The 18394-nt window shown below is 40.1% G+C and overlaps 2 protein-coding genes across 2 annotated transcripts in view; both read left to right on the top strand.

Moving 5' to 3' along the window:
- Positions 1-5398, top strand: part of LOC311001504 (interferon-induced very large GTPase 1-like) — a gene marked incomplete at both ends in the record, with an annotated part of 28077 nt that extends 22679 nt beyond the window's left edge. The window contains one exon of the mRNA XM_083992592.1: positions 750-5398. Coding sequence (XP_083848718.1) covers positions 750-5398 — 4649 coding nt within the window. The remainder of the gene's footprint in view (positions 1-749) is intronic.
- The window catches only part of LOC311001953 (up-regulator of cell proliferation-like), a gene marked incomplete at both ends in the record, with an annotated part of 63048 nt that overhangs the window by 27133 nt on the left and 17521 nt on the right, over positions 1-18394 (top strand). The gene's annotated exons all lie outside the window — the stretch shown is intronic.

Here is an 18394-nt window from a genome sequence, read left to right as displayed (position 1 = left end):
TTAGTAAGTACTGGGACAAAATGAGAATCAAAATCCAACATAAACATGATTGGCATTCAGGAGTTAATAGATATTCATCAAGTTGCCTTGCTGAATAATGACAGTAGACCTACTGTAAATGTGTCCATTAAAGCAGAAGTGAGTGATATATTTGTGTTAATATAAGTCTTAAATAGTTATATCTTCCGACAGCAATCACTTACATAGAGTGTTTGGACTGAAACACGGGTCTCTCAGTCCCTCTGCTCTGCTCTGAGCCGAAGAGAAAACATTTATCGTATCCTACAGTTTTTATCCAATGAGGAGAGAGAACGGCATGCAGGGCTGTGTGTGCAGCCAAGGAACGCCGTGAATGTGGTGACGTAGCGACGAGGACTGTTATGGTGCGTTCAAGGAAACTCGTATTTTTCCGACCGTGAAGTGGTACCAGTTCGATCTGGTACGAGTTCACCGGTCGGAAGTTACGAGTGGCCGTTATAGTGACTTTCACCGGTAAAACAGGTCGGAAAAACACGAGTGGGTTGCCTGGAACGCTACAAAGTCGTAAGTTGTGACTTGAAGCTGTAATTTACGATTTCAAAAGCCTGCCTGGAACGCAGCATTAGCGAAAACGACCGGATCACTCACTTCTGCTTTAACTGACATTTCCACACACTGTACTTATGAATGTCTTCTATGTGTCAATTATTCTGAAGATTTAGAGCACACATGATTGCCTACAAGAGTAACAAGCATCTTGATATTCACAGAGATACAGCTGCAGAGCTTCTTGGAGGACCTAGGGTTGATGCAGTACTACACAGAGAAGCTGTCACTGAGCAAAATACTTCAGATTGATGAGAAGACCATTGTTGATGAACCTGCCAAGAATCACTCAGATCATCCATGGTATTTTCTAAAGAAACTAATGATGGTTACTGTGACAGCCAGGAATATTGAGTGTACACCAGAGAGTGAATCCGACTATGATGATGCGGCAGGAAATACAAGTATGGATTATGATAATCTTCTTCAAAGTCCAAATTCAGGTGACATGCTAAACCCCCTTGACATCATCACTGCTATCTTTCTGTGTTCTGATGGTTTTGTCCAGCAGGAATTGGCACTCAAAATGTCCATGTGTCAGTTTTCTGTGCCTCTGCTGCTTCCTAATTGTGACACAAAACAGTGCACACTCATGCTTTGGGCTTTGAGAGATATAGTTAAAAAGTACAGACCGGAGTTACTTTCACAATCTAAAGGTTTTATTGAAGAGAGAATTGTTCTCTCTAAACTTCCAATGATATCCTTTGTGAGACTGGGGGAGTGCTCCTTGTCCAAGTCAAAGATTCTCAACAAGCTTTTGAGCAGTTCTCAGCAGTACCATGACACCTTTGTTCACCATGATATGGAGTGTGGTGACTGTCCAAGAAGAATATCTGATGGACTGACTGAAATTACTTGGTACCTTCCATGTGGAAACAAAAACATTGATATTTTCAGTGAGCCAGTAGCTGTAGCCAACCTTCGTGGGGACATTGCTTCATTTGAAACGCAGTTTTCTTTTTTATCTCAGACATCTGCAGCAGTTTTTGTGTTCTTTGACAATTTGAACTCTGAGTGTAAGCTTCTTATGAACCAACACCACAAGGCACAGATCTTCTTGGTGGGTAACCATCAGAGCAAGACCTTTAATATAGAAGCACTGGAAAAAGTTGCATCTAAGTTAGGCTTGACCAAGAACAACATCCTTATTAAGACTAAGCAGAAAAACGATGCAGGCTTTGTCAAAAATCTGAGGAAAACAGTGAAGGATGTTGTTGAGAAAACAGAGAGGAAGATGTGCATAGAGCAGATGGCTAACATCGCCCGTGAACTGGGAATCTCAGTTGACGAAGACTGTCCAGAATGTCAGACTGCCAAGAAAAATGCAGATGCCATCACTGAAGAAATTCAAAAAACCCTTAAATATAAAGAAACTCAGCTTCCCCTGCAAGGTGAAATATGGAAGGAACTGACAAGCTTGGAGAAGGAACAATATAGGCTCAGAAAAGCTGGTTCTGAAAACATAGAAAAATATAAAAGTGATCTCCAGGAAAAGAAAGAAAACCTTCGGGCCAAACAGAACTCTTATTACATGTCAAATGCAATGACTTGCTTCATCAATGAAGTATCCAGCACAGGGATACAGAGATGTTATTTCCTGAAATGGATGCGAATGAATCTCGATAACCTGTCTCGAGAAAAACTGTCTAAACTCAGAGACCAGTACAAAGAAAAATGCAAGAATTCTGAGAACAAAGATGAGATCAAACACATTGACACAGAACTTTCCAACAGCTCACTGGGGACTGAACACTACTTCCGTGAAATGGGTCAGATCTATGAAGCTTCACTTTCTCTTCCAAAGAAACACCAAACACGTCAACAGTTACAGCACCTGCCCAAACTCTGTGCAGGACTGTTGCTTGATGGATTTCCCCTTGAGCTTGTAGATGGAGATGCATCCAACATACCTCTCAGATGGGTGAGTGCCGTTCTCTCTGAGCTCAATGCCTTGGTGTCTCCAAAGAACAAGATCCTGGTCGTCACAGTTCTTGGAGTTCAGAGCACAGGAAAGTCCACTCTCCTCAACACCATGTTTGGTGTGCAGTTTGCAGTCAGCAGTGGACGATGTACTCAAGGTGCTTTTATGTTGCTCATCAGAGTCAATGAAGACGTGAAAAGAGTTCTCAACTGTGACTTCATAGTGATCATTGACACTGAGGGCTTAAAGTCACCAGAGCTTGCACAGTTGCATGACAGCCATGAACATGACAATGAGCTTGCAACACTTGTTGTGGGGCTGAGTGATGTCACCATCATCAATATAGCAATGGAGAACTCAACAGAAATGAAGGACATCTTGCAGATAGTGGTGCATGCTTTTCTCAGGATGAAAGAGGTGGGCAAAAAGCCTAAATGTCAGTTTGTTCATCAGAATGTTTCAGATGTTTCAGCCCATGATAATAACTTGAAAGACAGGAAACTGCTCTTGGAACAGTTAAATGAGATGACACAGGCAGCAGCCAAGATGGAAAGGAAAGAGGAGAACAAGAGCTTCACTGATGTGATGGAATACAATCCAGACACTGGGAACTGGTACATTCCTGGACTCTGGAATGGAAACCCACCAATGGCACCAGTCAATGCAGGGTACAGCGAAGCTGTGTATGAGCTCAAGAAGAATGTCATCCAACTACTGGGCCGTTGTGGGTCGTCTGCTAATGATATTTCAGAGTTCAAAGAGTGGATGTCAAGTCTGTGGACTGCAGTGAAGCATGAAAACTTCATCTTCAGCTTCAGAAACAGTCTAGTGGCTGATGCTTACTTGAGACTTAGCACAGAATTCAACAAATGGGAATGGGAATTCAAAAAACACATGTACGAGTGGGTGACAAATGCTGAAACAAGAATCTCAAATTTCGGCACAGTTGCTGCAACATCTGAAATAACTGACATGAAAGATCTTGTCATGTCTTTGAAAAGCGAAGCCTCCACAGAGCTGTCTAAGTGGGAGACAAAGCTTCTTGAAAATCTGACCCAGTACTTCAAGCAAACAGAAGGTCACGCCTATCTAGTTGAGGGATACAAAGAAGACTTTGCAAACAGTGCAAAGACACTTCGCAGAGAAATGCAGAACTCTGTCTTTCATCAGCTCACAGCAGCAGAAGAAATCAAACAAGGAATGAGAGAACTTGATAGAATCAAGGAAAATCACACAAGAGAAATTGAAAAGGCAGTGTGTGCACTGATTGATCAATGTAGGGAGAAGAATGTCCAGATGAGCAGTCTGGAGCTGGACAAGGAATTTGATAAGATGTGGAGTGAAACAGTAAAGAAGCTGTCTTTTTCTGAACAAAAGAAAACAGATGTCTTTGCCAGTATATCTCACCACCTGAGATTAAATCTGACACACAAGGGGAGTCATGCATGTGCATTGTTGAGTGAAAAAAGCCTGGCAAAATGTGGACTGATGCCTTTCAAATATAAAAGAGAGGGAGTGAACAAGGTCTTTAACAAAGTCACCACGCATGTAATGCAAAAAATGTTGATCATTGATGAGTGCACACAGTTTGTGAAGCAAAAAGTCAAAAGAAAAAACAATTATCATGACACATGCATCCAGGAGATCCTACGCATGATTGATGAGAAGCTGCAAAACAATCAGGACTTAAAGACAGACATCGAGTTTGAAGTTTCTCTGAAACAACACATCTGTGGATTTGCAGCCAGAAGGTTTCAGACGATGCATGAAGATTTCCTTCATTTAAACGATCCTTACAGATGTCTGAAACTAAACAAAGAAAAGTATCGTGCTGATTTCAAAGATGTGTTTTGTAAACGAGACCAGTGCCAGAAGAAGGCAGAAGAATTCACCAACCATTGCTTGAAGCCTGCAGTCCAGGACTACATCAATCGTTCCATGGGTCCTGATATCATTGGTGAGATGCTGACTCTACAGCAGTTCAGCACAAGAATGTCCTTCCAGTATTCAGTTTTACTGGATTTGCTGACAAATGAAAACTTTTACAACTACTACAGCTACATCTGCTCATATGAAGAATATGTGAAGAACTGGATACTTGAACAAATCATATCTCACTTCTCAAAGGGATCAAAGATGGCTGAGTTTGAAGCTCAACGTCTTCAGTCAAGTATCAACAGTATAAATGAAGCTATCAACAAGGCCACAATGAAGAATAGTGACAACCTAAAAACATTTGTTAAAGATGTTTGCAAAGAACTTGGAGATAAACTTGTCATTTCCCAATATGCTGTTGGTGCTTTCATGACGCTAAACAATGCAGACCAGGAACAGTTTGCACACTGCCTAACAGTGTCTGTGAAGGAGATGGGAGAAGTTCTTAGAGAAGAGTTTAAAAAGATCAACATTGATCTGAAATTGAAACATCTTCACGTGATGCCCCAGAATGAGCTTTTCATCAGAGTGATTGGATGTGGTGAACAGTGTCCGTTCTGTGCAGTGCCTTGTGAGGCAGGAGGAAAAGACCATACTGAACACTGGGCTTCACTTCATCGGCCACAGGGTCTAGGTGGATACTTATTAGTTTGGTCACAAAAACTTGAAACTGAAATATGCTCCTCCCTCGTGGTCAGTGAAGAATGTTTTCAATGTGAGGCTACAGATTTTAAATGTCATCCCTACAAGAATTACAGAGACATTTTCCCAGAGTGGAGAATTGCTCCAGACGGAAGCTTTGAGGCCTCAGACTACTGGAAATATGTGATGGCAAAATTCAACTACATGTTTGCCATAGCATGTGATGCACAGCCTGCTGATATTCCTTTAATATGGGAGAAAATTACACAGGAGCAGGCAGAGGCCAGTCTGAAAGAGTCATTTAACTTCAGTTAAGAACTGTGGCTGACACTTTGACATAGAAATACCTGTGAGTTCAGCCAGTTTAATCAGGGATTGTATTACTATTTTCAACTTAAGAAAATACCAATAATTGTATACATTTTCTTTATACTCATTTTGAATGAACGGAATTGTCAGTGTGACCCTCCTCTTTCTTTTTTGGGGGATATTTTGATTTTAACATACAGGTGTATGCAAGATGACAAGCTATATGAGATAGCTGACACACTCTTATAGCTTTTTTCATTTAACTTTTGCAAACTACAGACATCAAGACCACGTTTTACAGTTTGTGATAATTTATAGAGGTTCTTTTCCCATATGCTTTATTGATGTTTTTTTTTTTCAAGTATATATTTTTTGGCTTTTCATGCCTTTATTTGATAGAACAGAAATGGGAGGCAGAGAGAGGGGGAATGACACGCAGGATAGGGCTGCTAGACGCGGGACTCGAACCGGGGTCGAGGACACAGCCTCAACACATGGGGCTACCAACTGAGCTAAACACCGCCCCATGCTTTATTGATGTTTATCACTTTACATTTTTCAGATGCTTTATGTGCAGATATGTTAACTTTTATACTTTGGTGTGAGCTTTACAGTATACATTGGGTGTGTGTTTTATTGATGTATAATGTTTGTGTTGATTGAATTATTTTTTCCATACTGTGAAGCACTCTGTGTATGCGTACTATAATGGGTGCTATAAAGTTTTACTTACTTACTTAGGTTTGGGGCTATTCAGTCAGTGAGTGATATAGTTAAAGACACACGAAGAGGGCATACGCATACACATATAAATACATACACATACATACTCACAGATGTTGATGATTAAGATTGTTGTTACTGTTTTATTTTATTTTTATTTTTTCAAGTTGATGAATTAGATTATTATTTCTGTTTCATTTTATTCTTACCTGATTTCACTTTATTGTTATTATATCTCTGATTATTGCTGCAATGGCTGTTATTATCATTAGTGTAAGCTTTTTTCTATTATTATTATTTGTATTTTTATTTTAACTTTTCTTCACATTTTATGTGATTTTACGGTGGACCCCAGGAAGATTAGTGGCTGCTGTGCAGCTGCTAATGGGGATCCAATTAAAATAAACAAAATAAACAAAACATGTGTACATTGCTCTCCTAATAACTGTCTTACAGTTTTTCTGAATTGTTTACATACAAATACTGGTACACAACCAATTCTGCTAAATTACAAACAATCCCTGCTTTACACTCAAAATGCACTTCTAAAACACACATTTTTCAAAACGCTACACACAATTCTCTGCATTTGGCACAATTCCCATGAAGAAAATCCCTTGAACACACTGTCATTCAAAATTTAATTGCCATACAGTGCACACTGACTCATCACATGGGCAAACACCTGTCACACACTTTTACCATGATGATGTGAGGTGGATGAAGTGCTGTGACCAGACCGAAACAGAAGAGAGGATGCAACATAGTTTGTTTTTTTACTGTAACTGTATACAGTAAATTCTTCTGTTGTGTTGTATGTAGACCACTGTATGTGCAACTTTGTGTTGATTGGGATGTACACTGTGTACATTGTTTTTGTGGGAAAAGATAGATAGACAGACAGACAGACAGACAGACAGACAGACAGACAGACAGACAGACAGACAGATATGTTTATTGTCATTGTCATTTCCACAACAACGACATTAAAAGTGTATCTCCTGCTGTGCAAAAATTCATAAAAACATTTTTAAAATAAGCATAAAACACACATTAACCACTCATCATTACTCAGTATTTAGTGCAGTCACTGCTTTGGGTTAAAAAGTGTTCTTAAATCTGTTTGTGGTAGCTTTAATTGTCCTGTATCTCTTGCCAGAGGGGAGTAGCTCAAACAGACAGTGACCAGGGTGTGTTGTGTCTTTGAGGATTTTCTTTGCCTTTGTGAGGCATCGGGAGCTATACAGTTCATTCAGAGTGGGGAGAGTGCAGCCGACAATCTCCTGGGCAGTGGTTATGACCCGCTGAAGCGCCACCTTCTCTGCTACTTGTGTGTTTTGAGTATAAAAACAACTTTCTAAAATATTTTACAACACACTTATGCTACTGTCTGTAGTAAGTGTAACACTGAACAAAAAAGGCCTAAGTCATTTTGACGAATGAAGAAGTGTTTTCCATTCATCATATGTTTTACATTGAGCACATCAGTGTTCAACTGGTTCTTATAAATGTCCATTCATATGATAGTTTGTGTGTGTCATTTGAAAACAAAATACCATTTTGAAAAGAAATAATATTGCTTTGAATGTAAACTCTCTCTCAAATTGAATCGTAGGCAACTGGACTTGTATTTGTCTAGGAAGATGTAAAGTTTGAGATCATGAGGCATGCTTTCAGAAAATGTGTGTAAACGATCGAGAAAAACTGTAATAAAGAAACACAATTAGCAGTCTGGCTATGAATGTCTTTAATGTTTCCCAGATCAGAATCACAGCATACAGTGTATAATAACTTCTAAAGTAAACAGAAATATCATCACCTCATTTATTTATATAGTTTTACTTTACTTTAAAAAGAAATATATATATATATATATATTTTTTTTTTTCTTTTAAATTCCTTTATTTAGTGTAAGTGTGTGTGTGTGTGTGTGTGTGTGTGTGTGTGTGTGTGTGTGTGTGTGTGTGTGTGTGTGTGTGTGTGTGTGTGTGTGTGTGTGTATGTGTATGTTTGCCATTATGGGTATTAGGTCTCTAAATAACCTCACTGATTTGCATGTGCAATAAATGATTTAAAATCCCAAGATAGTGGCATTTTTCTGCAAACGGCACCTGTTGTCTTTATTCACTCCAAAAAGAAAAGGAAACATAAAGCAACTTAATATTTACAAATATTTGGTCTGTTTGATTCTGACACTTAAAATATACAGTTTAGATCTGATCCAGATGTTGTGTTTTTTTCTTCCACCCATTTTGGTCAATGGCCGTACCACGTGTCACAATGCCATCCAGTGTTAGCTTATAAAACTGACCAAAAAAGATCAGACCAAACTGAACACCTTGTTTCTGTTGTCACCTGCAGTGGTTTCATTGTAGCTGAGATTAAATCTGTCACATAAAGGGTAACCATGTATGTGAACTGTTGAATGAAAGAGGCTACAAGGTTGTGGACTGATGCCTTTCAGATCTACAGAAGAAGGATTCTTGAAGTCTTCGAGAAGAGTTTAAACAAATATTAAAATGTAACTCAAACATCTTCATGTGAGGCCTCAGAACGATCTTTTCACCACAGTGATTGGATGTGGTTAAGTAGGGAAGAGCCCATCTGAACACACTGGGTCTCACTTCGGCCACACGGTCCGAGTAGACACTGATGCAACAGGAGAAAACTGGCAGACAAACAGACAAACTGGTCGACATCTGTCATCAGCAACAACCACTTTCCCTGAGCAGCTGCAAAAAATAGCACACAAGAACTTTTACCAGACTGTATCCAGGTTCAAGCTATGAACCATCAGACTAACTAACAAAAGTAAATAGTCAAAAACCTGTTTGCAGAAGATTATGATGCAAAGCCTGCTGATATTCCTTACACTTTAGAAAATATCACAGCTAAGTAGGCAGAACAGAGTCTCAAACTGTCATTTAACATCAAGTATTAATATGTCTACAACTGGAATATTAATGTCAAGTTGTCCTATTTCATGTCATTACTGGGGAACAAGGATGTGTGTGTGTGTGTGTGTGTGTGTGTGTGTGTGTGTGTGTGTGTGTGTGTGTGTGTGTGTGTGTGTGTGTGTGTGTGTGTGTGTGAGTGAGAGAGAGAGAGAGAGAGAGAGAGAGAGAGAGAGAGAGAGAGAGAGAGAGAGAGAGAGAGTGAATGAGTGAACATGTGTGTATGTTCTTGTGTGTGCTAGGCTAACAATTAGGCCATCGTGTCTGCCGAAAATGAAATAAAGCTTCAATTCAAGAAAAATTAATATCATGATTTTTTTTGTCATCAAATAATTTAAATTACTCAAGTAGTCCTTTCAGCCATAGTATCTCCAAGTGTTTGCTGTTGAAACTGACTGAGAGCACATTCGTTTTTTTCCCCAATAGGTGTAACTGTAACTGACTCTTTGGACAGCATATCCACGGCAGCTTCACACACCAAAGACAAGGCAAAGCAGATGCATCACAGTAGCCACAGTAATTCTTCTTTTCTGGTACTAACTGTTGCTGTGGACCAGGAAAAGATAAATAAATAAATAAATAAATAAATAAGTAAGGGTGAGGTGGTGCTCTGGATCTTATTCTACTCATTCTAGTGGTTTGTTGTTTCTTAAGGTCCCTTTTGTACATTCAGATGTTGGTAAATCTGCCTTTTATTTTGATGCTCCAAACTTGTGGAATATTCTCTAACATGCTTTGGGGCTGGAGAATATTCCCTCTCCTGCTGATTTTAAACATATGGTGTCTTTGTAAATCATCCTGCAATTGTTATTCAATGTAATTGTATTTATGCTCTGTTGCTATTTGTAAACTCGTCGTCCCTGTAAATGAGGGAAACCTCAGTGACCAACAAGTTAAAATAAAGGCTAAATACAGTGGTTTGTTGTAAAAATGTATGATTTCTAGGTTTCTATATAGGTGTAGCTAATACATTTGCAATTAAGTGTGTCACAGCAATCCTTTTAAAGATGTGTTCCAGTATTTTCTGATGAGGTGTCTGGCCAACTGTGCCTGCTTCTATTGTCAAAGCAATAGATGACTGAATACAAATATTATTCTCTATAATGATCAACTAACCAAATTGGACTTGGACAGACAGTAAAGATTGTTTTCCTGAAGCACCATGCGCTCTTTCAAGAAAATGAAACTAAAAGTGCCTCTAAAACACATATACGTATGTCAGAAAACTATCTGTACCTTTCAAATTTCTACTGAAAACAGCCAACATGTCACAGTTGATTTTTGTGTTTCAGATTTCCTGGTTGTAGGGAGTGTGAAGAAGAATACTAAAAACACAGTGCCCTCTAGTGGATTTCTTTAGCACAGCGTACCTCAACCAAGTGGCAGAGATGGCTTAACCAGGTTGAACCAAGTTAGGCACTCCTCTCATTGAGATATAGTGACCCAAAATGAGCTCAACCGGTCGAGCAAGTTGGCATATTCTGGAGTGTGTATGTTTTACTGTATAGTATTTTACTATCACCGGATTAGTGTTCTTTAAGTGTGTATTGTTGTGCATTGTTATGTTCTATTTTGTTTGATTCAACATAATCTCTCTTCCCTCAGGATCCCCATGGCACAACCTTTTCTGCCCCCACCCAGCCTCTCTGCCTCCTTCTCCTTCTTTTCCCCCCAGTCCCACCCGGACTGTAGAACATAGGGCTCCGGACGTCATTTATCATTTATTTTTTCTCCCTTTTCTCTCTCTCTCATGCCTGTCCCTTCTTCTTTGTGTGTATATATTGTTTGTTGCCTTCTTGGCCAGGCCTTGCTTAGAAAAGAGATTTTTTTTAATCTCAAGTAATCTGCCTGGTAAAATAAAGGTAAAATAAAAAAAATTAAATAAAATGTATGCCCCTTCTTCTTTGTGTGTATGTGTATCTTGTTTGCTGCCTTCTTGGCCAGCCCTTGCTTGGTAAAGAGATTTTTTTTTTTAAATCTCAAGCCATCTGCCTTGTAAAATAAAAGTAAAAATAAAAATAAATAAAAATACATTTGTTCACAACTTTTTGCTTTACTTAATGGTTGTATGTACCTTATAAAAATGTATGTTTTCACGGAGTACTTTGGTGCAAAAAACCTCCTTAAAGCAGAAGTAAGTGGAATATTAGTGCTAATATGAGTCTAAAATAATTGTATCTTCCGACAGCAATCACTTACATAGAGTGTTTGGTCTGAAACACGGGTCTGTCAGTCACTCTGCTCTGCTGTAAGCCGAGGAGAAAACTTTCCTTGTATCCTACAACCTTTATCCAATGAGGAGAGAGACCGGCATAAATGGGCAGTCCTCTCTGTGTATGCAGCCAAGGGATGCGCGTGAATGTGGTGACGTAGGGACGAGGGCGGGGACTGCTAACTCCATCTGCTGACAAGAAGTTAGTCAAAACGACCGGATCGTTTACTTCTGCTTTAAGGTTTTGTTTGTAAAGCACTTTGGTGCTAAGACTGCTAGCTTTTAAGATGCTATATAAATGAAATAAACTTGAAACTTAAAATTGAAACTTGACAACTCTCACAATACTAGACCAGGAAAGAAACACATATTCTATGATGATATCGGAGAAAACATAGTTACCATTACTATAATGACTTCAGTGCTTAATGTTTTTTGTTGCGTATTACTGTGAAGTACATAGGACAAGATGTTCAGCAAGAGAGGCTTTTTAATTATTGGATTGAGAATAGATGAAGGGACTTTCCCACAGAGGATCTAGCTGTCATTTAATACTTGTTTAACAGTCATGGCCGGTTAAACAATTTTTCCTTTGCACGACATGTTTGTACTTTTGCTCTCTCGGTTATTTTTCATCAGGGAAGTTTTGCATTATCCTACAATACATCCGCATTTCTGCAAAACCTCAGAACAACTCATGACCTGTATCATGAGTTGGATGAACAGAATAATGCAGACATAATAGGAACCAGCAAGTCTGTGTTGCCATCACACTAACTGTTCCTATCGACAACCAAAAACGACTGAATAATAGGAACAGTTCTCAACATCACACAGAATGGCACTCTGGCAAGTCTGTATCTTTGTAGCAGACACATGACTAAGAGAGCTATCCAGTGGATCTATTTAACCTAGCTCTCCATACTGTTTCATTTAGCTCCATGTGTCTGCTGTTGGATCTGACAGAGAGCTCTTTGCTCTTAGTGTAACTATTACCGTTATGGATACCAGCTTTAGGCACCACGGACATGGAGTTAGATTAATATAACTTACAGATAACGTAACACACGGGCAGGACTGATAAGGTTTGCTGGTTGGCTTCCGTGAGTCGTTCTGTTTTTAGCCGTAGCCGCTAGTTTAATGATAACTTTCACAGGCTAATGCATTTACCATTTCCCAAGAGGCTTCTACATTAATTTAGAACAAACAAACAAAGAAATTAAATTGCTGGTTATTTTATATTTGTGGTCATGAAAGTTCTGTAACATCTGAACAAAAAGAATTAGATATAGGAGGCTAAACAAAAATCACCATGAGTGAGATGTAGAGAGACACAAAGTGGTATAAATAATGGTTGGACTTCCATGTTGGGTGTAGAAGTAGAGCTTGGAGATTTTCATGTGGACATGTGCGGTTTTTTAACTCATGAACACCACACGGCCGCGCAGGGCAGCTTGTGGGCCGGTTTACTAGAGTTTATTGGCCGCCGGCCGACCGAGAAATCTCCCGGTCATCCCGATGGCCACTCCGCCCCTGACCAAGCGGAGTTCCTTATATGAGGAATTATGCTGCTGTTCCAACAATTCCTGTTGCTGTCTGAACTTGGTGTACTCTGTCTTAAGAAACGAGTCCTTCATTGTTTTTGAAAAACAAATGTAATCAAGTAATAGTTGATCTTGCAGGATGTATTTATCGTGCACCTATAGCCCCTGACATTAACAGTTCTTCATGCTAGAGTGCTGGTGCCACCCTAGAACTGTTTTTCCTGTTTGTTTGTTTTCACGGAGCACTGTGTGTGCAAAAAACCTCCTTAAGGTTTTGTTTGGCTCCCAAACTGGCAGTGGAGAGGTGGCACAGGGGGTCATTATCTCTGATAATAGTGAACTTTGACCCCAGGAGATAACTCCTAAATTTCTCGGTGACTGCCCACTTTAAGGCCAGGAGCCAGGAACCGTATAAAAATGTTTGTTTGTTTTCACGGAGCACTGTGTGTGCAAAAAACCTCCTTAAGGTTTTGTTTGTTAAGCACTTTGGTGCTAAGACTGCTAGCTTTTAAGATGCTATATACATTAAATAAACTTCAAAGTTAAAATTGAAACTTGACACCACTCACAATACTAGACCAGGAAAGAAACACATATTTAATGATGATATCGGAGAAAACATAGTTACCATTTCTGTAATGACTTTAGTGCTTAATATTTTTTGTTGCGTATTACTGTGAAGTACAAAGGACAAGATGTTCAGCAAGAGAGGCTTTTTAATTTTTGGATTGAGAATAGATGAAGGGACTTTCCCACAGAGGCACTAGCTGTCATTTAATGCTTGTTTAACAGTCATGGCCGGTTTAACAACAATTTTTCCTTTGCACGATATGTTTGTACTTTTTCTCTCTCGGTTATTTTTCATCAGGGAAGTTTTGCATTATCCTACAATACATCCGCATTTCTGCAAAACCTCAGAACAACTCATGACTTGTATCATGAGTTGGGTGAACAGAATAATGCAGACATAATAGGAACCAGCAAGGCTGTGTTGCCATCACACTAACTGTTCCTATCGACAAGCAAAAACAAACGAACAAAAAAACTAAAGATGGAAAATGTACCTAGTTTGGACCCTGTTGGGTATTACTGTGAAGTACAACCAGAAGCAGGCTCAGCAAGAGAGATTTTTTTTGATTGAGAACAGTTGAGGGAACTTTGAGGCTGTCATTTTGTTGTTGTTGTCATGACCGGTTTAACAACAAATTTTCCCTTTCACAATGTCGGTATACTTTCTTTCTCTTTCATGATCTACTTTTGCTTTCCCTCCAGGCATATTTTGCATTAACTTGCAATACCTCTGCATTGTTTCTGAACCACAGAAGAAGGCTGAACTGTATTAGTATTGGCATCTAGTGAAAACCAATGCAATCTAATACTAATATCAGCCATACAATAATTTTATGAAGTTTACAATGTTGAGGTTTTGTTGAAACTGTGTTCATGTTGTTAATTGAACTGTATGATTCAACTGCATGATCGTTCAAGAGGCTGAAATTTGTGTTACTATTGAACTATATTGAGTGTTAAAATAAACGGTTGGAGATATTTTGGACATTACCACTGCACTGCTCGACCGTTTATTTTTGTAAAGAAATCATCACAACAAGGAAAAAGTGTTTGTTTCTGTGGCGGGGAGAGCAGGCGCTCTGTGATCGATTGGATAGTAATGTCTTTCCAGGATGTTTCAGAGTTATGCTATCTGAGGTGAGTGATTACATGCAAAAACACAAAGATACTGTTTATACTGTACACTATATGAGTTCAGTGGTGTGTCATAAGGATTCCAGTCATGTACCATAGATATTTGATTGTTTTTTGAGTGTTTGTCGTGGTTGAAAAAATTCTGTCTGTTTGGTGTGTTCATCTGCATCAGGGACGCGTGAAAGCTGTCGGGCCCGATTCGACATGCATAGTCGGGGAGCGTTGGGCGTCGGGAGAGTAGACTCGTCGGGTACTCTGATTGGCTGTGTGCTAGCTATGTTTGACAGTTGAGGGAGTCCGGGTTTCGAAGCCCGCCCGGGCCCTCTTCACCTTGCCACATTCTGGCGTTGTTGGCAGGATCCATGTAGCACTAGTGATGGGTCCATGGATTCCTAATGTGTGGCAGCCTGCGCGGAGCACGAGGACGTGCTTGTGAATAGAGGGGGAGAGATGTGACAGTTGAGGGTCCTGTCACTATGCCTCCAATTGATCATGCCACATATGGCTATTCTGATTGGCGGTGCCCTAGTGAATCAGCGCGGTGTGTGGGAGGGGCGGAAGTGACCATAGTAAACAAACGGTGCGGCCTCTCCTTACTTTTTCCCTCCTGCGATGTCTTCGGGCAATAACGAGCCCAAGAGCAGACAACGCGACCATCAGCTCAGCCAGAGCGATCATTTTGCTGCCAAGATTTGTTTTCCAAAACCTCCAAAGCATCTTCTCAAAACTAATACCAAGCTAATGTATGTGCACTTTGTTTTAATCTCCATGGTTTCTTCTGTGGTTTCTCCGTTACGGCATTTCCGGTTTTCATGTTTGGGATTACTGACACGAGACTAGCGCCGCCCGCTGTTAGGGAGACTTTGCATCTCGCGCAAGCGCAGAACGTACAGGCTGCTGTGTAGTCGGCAGTAGTCGAGGTGGTGTGTTTCACTGCTTCCTTTCTCCCAACTGTGTCCGACGAGAGGCCACAGACTTGTCGGACAAAAGGCCGTCGGGGTCGGGTCGCGTCAGGGCGTGTGTGGAGGCCTTTAGGTGTTGAACATTGTTTATCTATCACAGACTGGCATCGTCTAACTCTCCACTAGATTTAAAATACAATTATTCAAGACAGTGCTCCTGGATCATGGGTCTATGAATCACTATTGGCCAGTCTCAAGTCTGCCAATTGCTTGTCTGATCTGAATTTGTGATATCTCTACAAAAGTAGAGATATCACAAATTTGTCACAGTACAGTCTACATGTGTGTCGAAGTGGAACCCATGTGCCAAGCGGAGCTCCTCGTATGAGGAATTACGCTGCTGTTCCAGCAATTCCTGTTGTAAACAATCCTCCATCTTCAGGAGTCTGAACTTGGTGTACTCTGTCTTAAGAAACGACTCCTTCATTGTTTTTGAAAAACAAATGTAATCAAGTAATAGTTGATCTTGCAGGATGTATTTATCGTGCACCTATAGCCCCTGACATTACCAGTTCTGCTGGTGCCACCCTAGAACTGTTTTTCCTGGCTGGCAGTCAGCTCATTATCTGTCAAAACAAGAAAAGCTGGTTCCACCTTTGGCAATGGCTCCAAACCATTACAAGAACTGTCTTCGGAAAATAAGATACGACTTTAATCGCCATGTATCAGCAGTTTAAAGGGATATTCCGGCGTAAGTTTAACCCATGGTCCAACGCACCGTGACACTCAGTTAGACCCCCCCCCCCCCCCCCCCCCCCCCCCCCCCCCCCCCCCCCCGAGAGATAAAATCTGCTAACCGCTAGCTTCACTAGTTGTAGCAACTTTAGCAAAGGCAGAATTCTGGAGCGGTTTTGGTCCATCAGAAGGAAGGTAGCAGATTTCTTGGAGGAGCTGAAGAGTCAGAAGGCAACACAGTTTTCTCTGTTTTTAAAAGATGAGAAAAAGATGGATAATGTGGAATTTTTGGTTGATATCACTTCACATCTGAATGAACTGAATATGAAGCAACAGGGCAAGAACAATTCCATTTGTGAACTGATAACAGCTGTGCGCTCTTTTCAGAGGAAACTTGAGTTGTTCAGTGAAGACCTGCAAGGAGACTGTGCCCACTTCCTAGCAGTGCAGGACCAGGTTCAGGGACAGGGAGATGTGTCTGCTTTTGTTGACTTTGTCGATAAGCTGATTGTTAACTTCAGCAAATGTTTTGCCAGCTTCTGCTTTGGACCACAGTTCACCATCTTCATTCAGAACCCATTTCTCATCACAGCTGTCAGGGGGTTCTCAAAGGAAGTCACACAGCTCTTCAATTGGGCAAATGCTGCACCTCTTCAAATGGAACTGGTTGATCTCCAGGCAGATGTTGCCCTGAAAGAGCAGTTCAGAGGAGCTGACCCTGCCACTTTCTGGTTCCAAATGGTTTCTGAGTCAGTTTTCCCAAGTCTGAGGAAAGTAGCCCTGTACATCATGACCACTGCTGTCAAATGGCTCCCAAACTGGCAGTGGAGAGGTGGCACAGGGGGTCATTATCTCTGATAATAGTGAACTTTGACCCCAGGAGATAACTCCTAAATTTCTCGGTGACTGCCCACTTTAAGGCCAGGAGCCAGGAACCGTATAAAAATGTTTGTTTGTTTTCACGGAGCACTGTGTGTGCAAAAAACCTCCTTAAGGTTTTGTTTGTTAAGCACTTTGGTGCTAAGACTGCTAGCTTTTAAGATGCTATATACATTAAATAAACTTCAAAGTTAAAATTGAAACTTGACACCACTCACAATACTAGACCAGGAAAGAAACACATATTTAATGATGATATCGGAGAAAACATAGTTACCATTTCTGTAATGACTTTAGTGCTTAATATTTTTTGTTGCGTATTACTGTGAAGTACAAAGGACAAGATGTTCAGCAAGAGAGGCTTTTTAATTTTTGGATTGAGAATAGATGAAGGGACTTTCCCACAGAGGCACTAGCTGTCATTTAATGCTTGTTTAACAGTCATGGCCGGTTTAACAACAATTTTTCCTTTGCACGATATGTTTGTACTTTTTCTCTCTCGGTTATTTTTCATCAGGGAAGTTTTGCATTATCCTACAATACATCCGCATTTCTGCAAAACCTCAGAACAACTCATGACTTGTATCATGAGTTGGGTGAACAGAATAATGCAGACATAATAGGAACCAGCAAGGCTGTGTTGCCATCACACTAACTGTTCCTATCGACAAGCAAAAACAAACGAACAAAAAAACTAAAGATGGAAAATGTACCTAGTTTGGACCCTGTTGGGTATTACTGTGAAGTACAACCAGAAGCAGGCTCAGCAAGAGAGATTTTTTTTGATTGAGAACAGTTGAGGGAACTTTGAGGCTGTCATTTTGTTGTTGTTGTCATGACCGGATTAACAACAAATTTTCCTTTTCACAATGTCGGTATACTTTCTTTCTCTTTCATGATCTACTTTTGCTTTCCCTCCAGGCATATTTTGCATTAACTTGCAATACCTCTGCATTGTTTCTGAACCACAGAAGAAGGCTGAACTGTATTAGTATTGGCATCTAGTGAAAACCAATGCAATCTAATACTAATAACAGCCATACAATAATTTTATGAAGTTTACAATGTTGAGGTTTTGTTGAAACTGTGTTCATGTTGTTAATTGAACTGTATGATTCAACTGCATGATCGTTCAAGAGGCTGAAATTTGTGTTACTATTGAACTATATTGAGTGTTAAAATAAACGGTTGGAGATATTTTGGACATTACCACTGCACTGCTCGACCGTTTATTTTTGTAAAGAAATCATCACAACAAGGAAAAAGTGTTTGTTTCTGTGGCGGGGAGAGCAGGCGCTCTGTGATCGATTGGATAGTAATGTCTTTCCAGGATGTTTCAGAGTTATGCT

The sequence above is a fragment of the Trachurus trachurus genome (assembly GCF_905171665.1).
Source record: "Trachurus trachurus genome assembly, chromosome: 18".
NCBI lineage: Eukaryota > Metazoa > Chordata > Actinopteri > Carangiformes > Carangidae > Trachurus > Trachurus trachurus.
The sequence above is the reverse complement of the archived record's forward strand: the minus strand, read 5'-3'. Positions and strand labels throughout refer to the sequence as shown.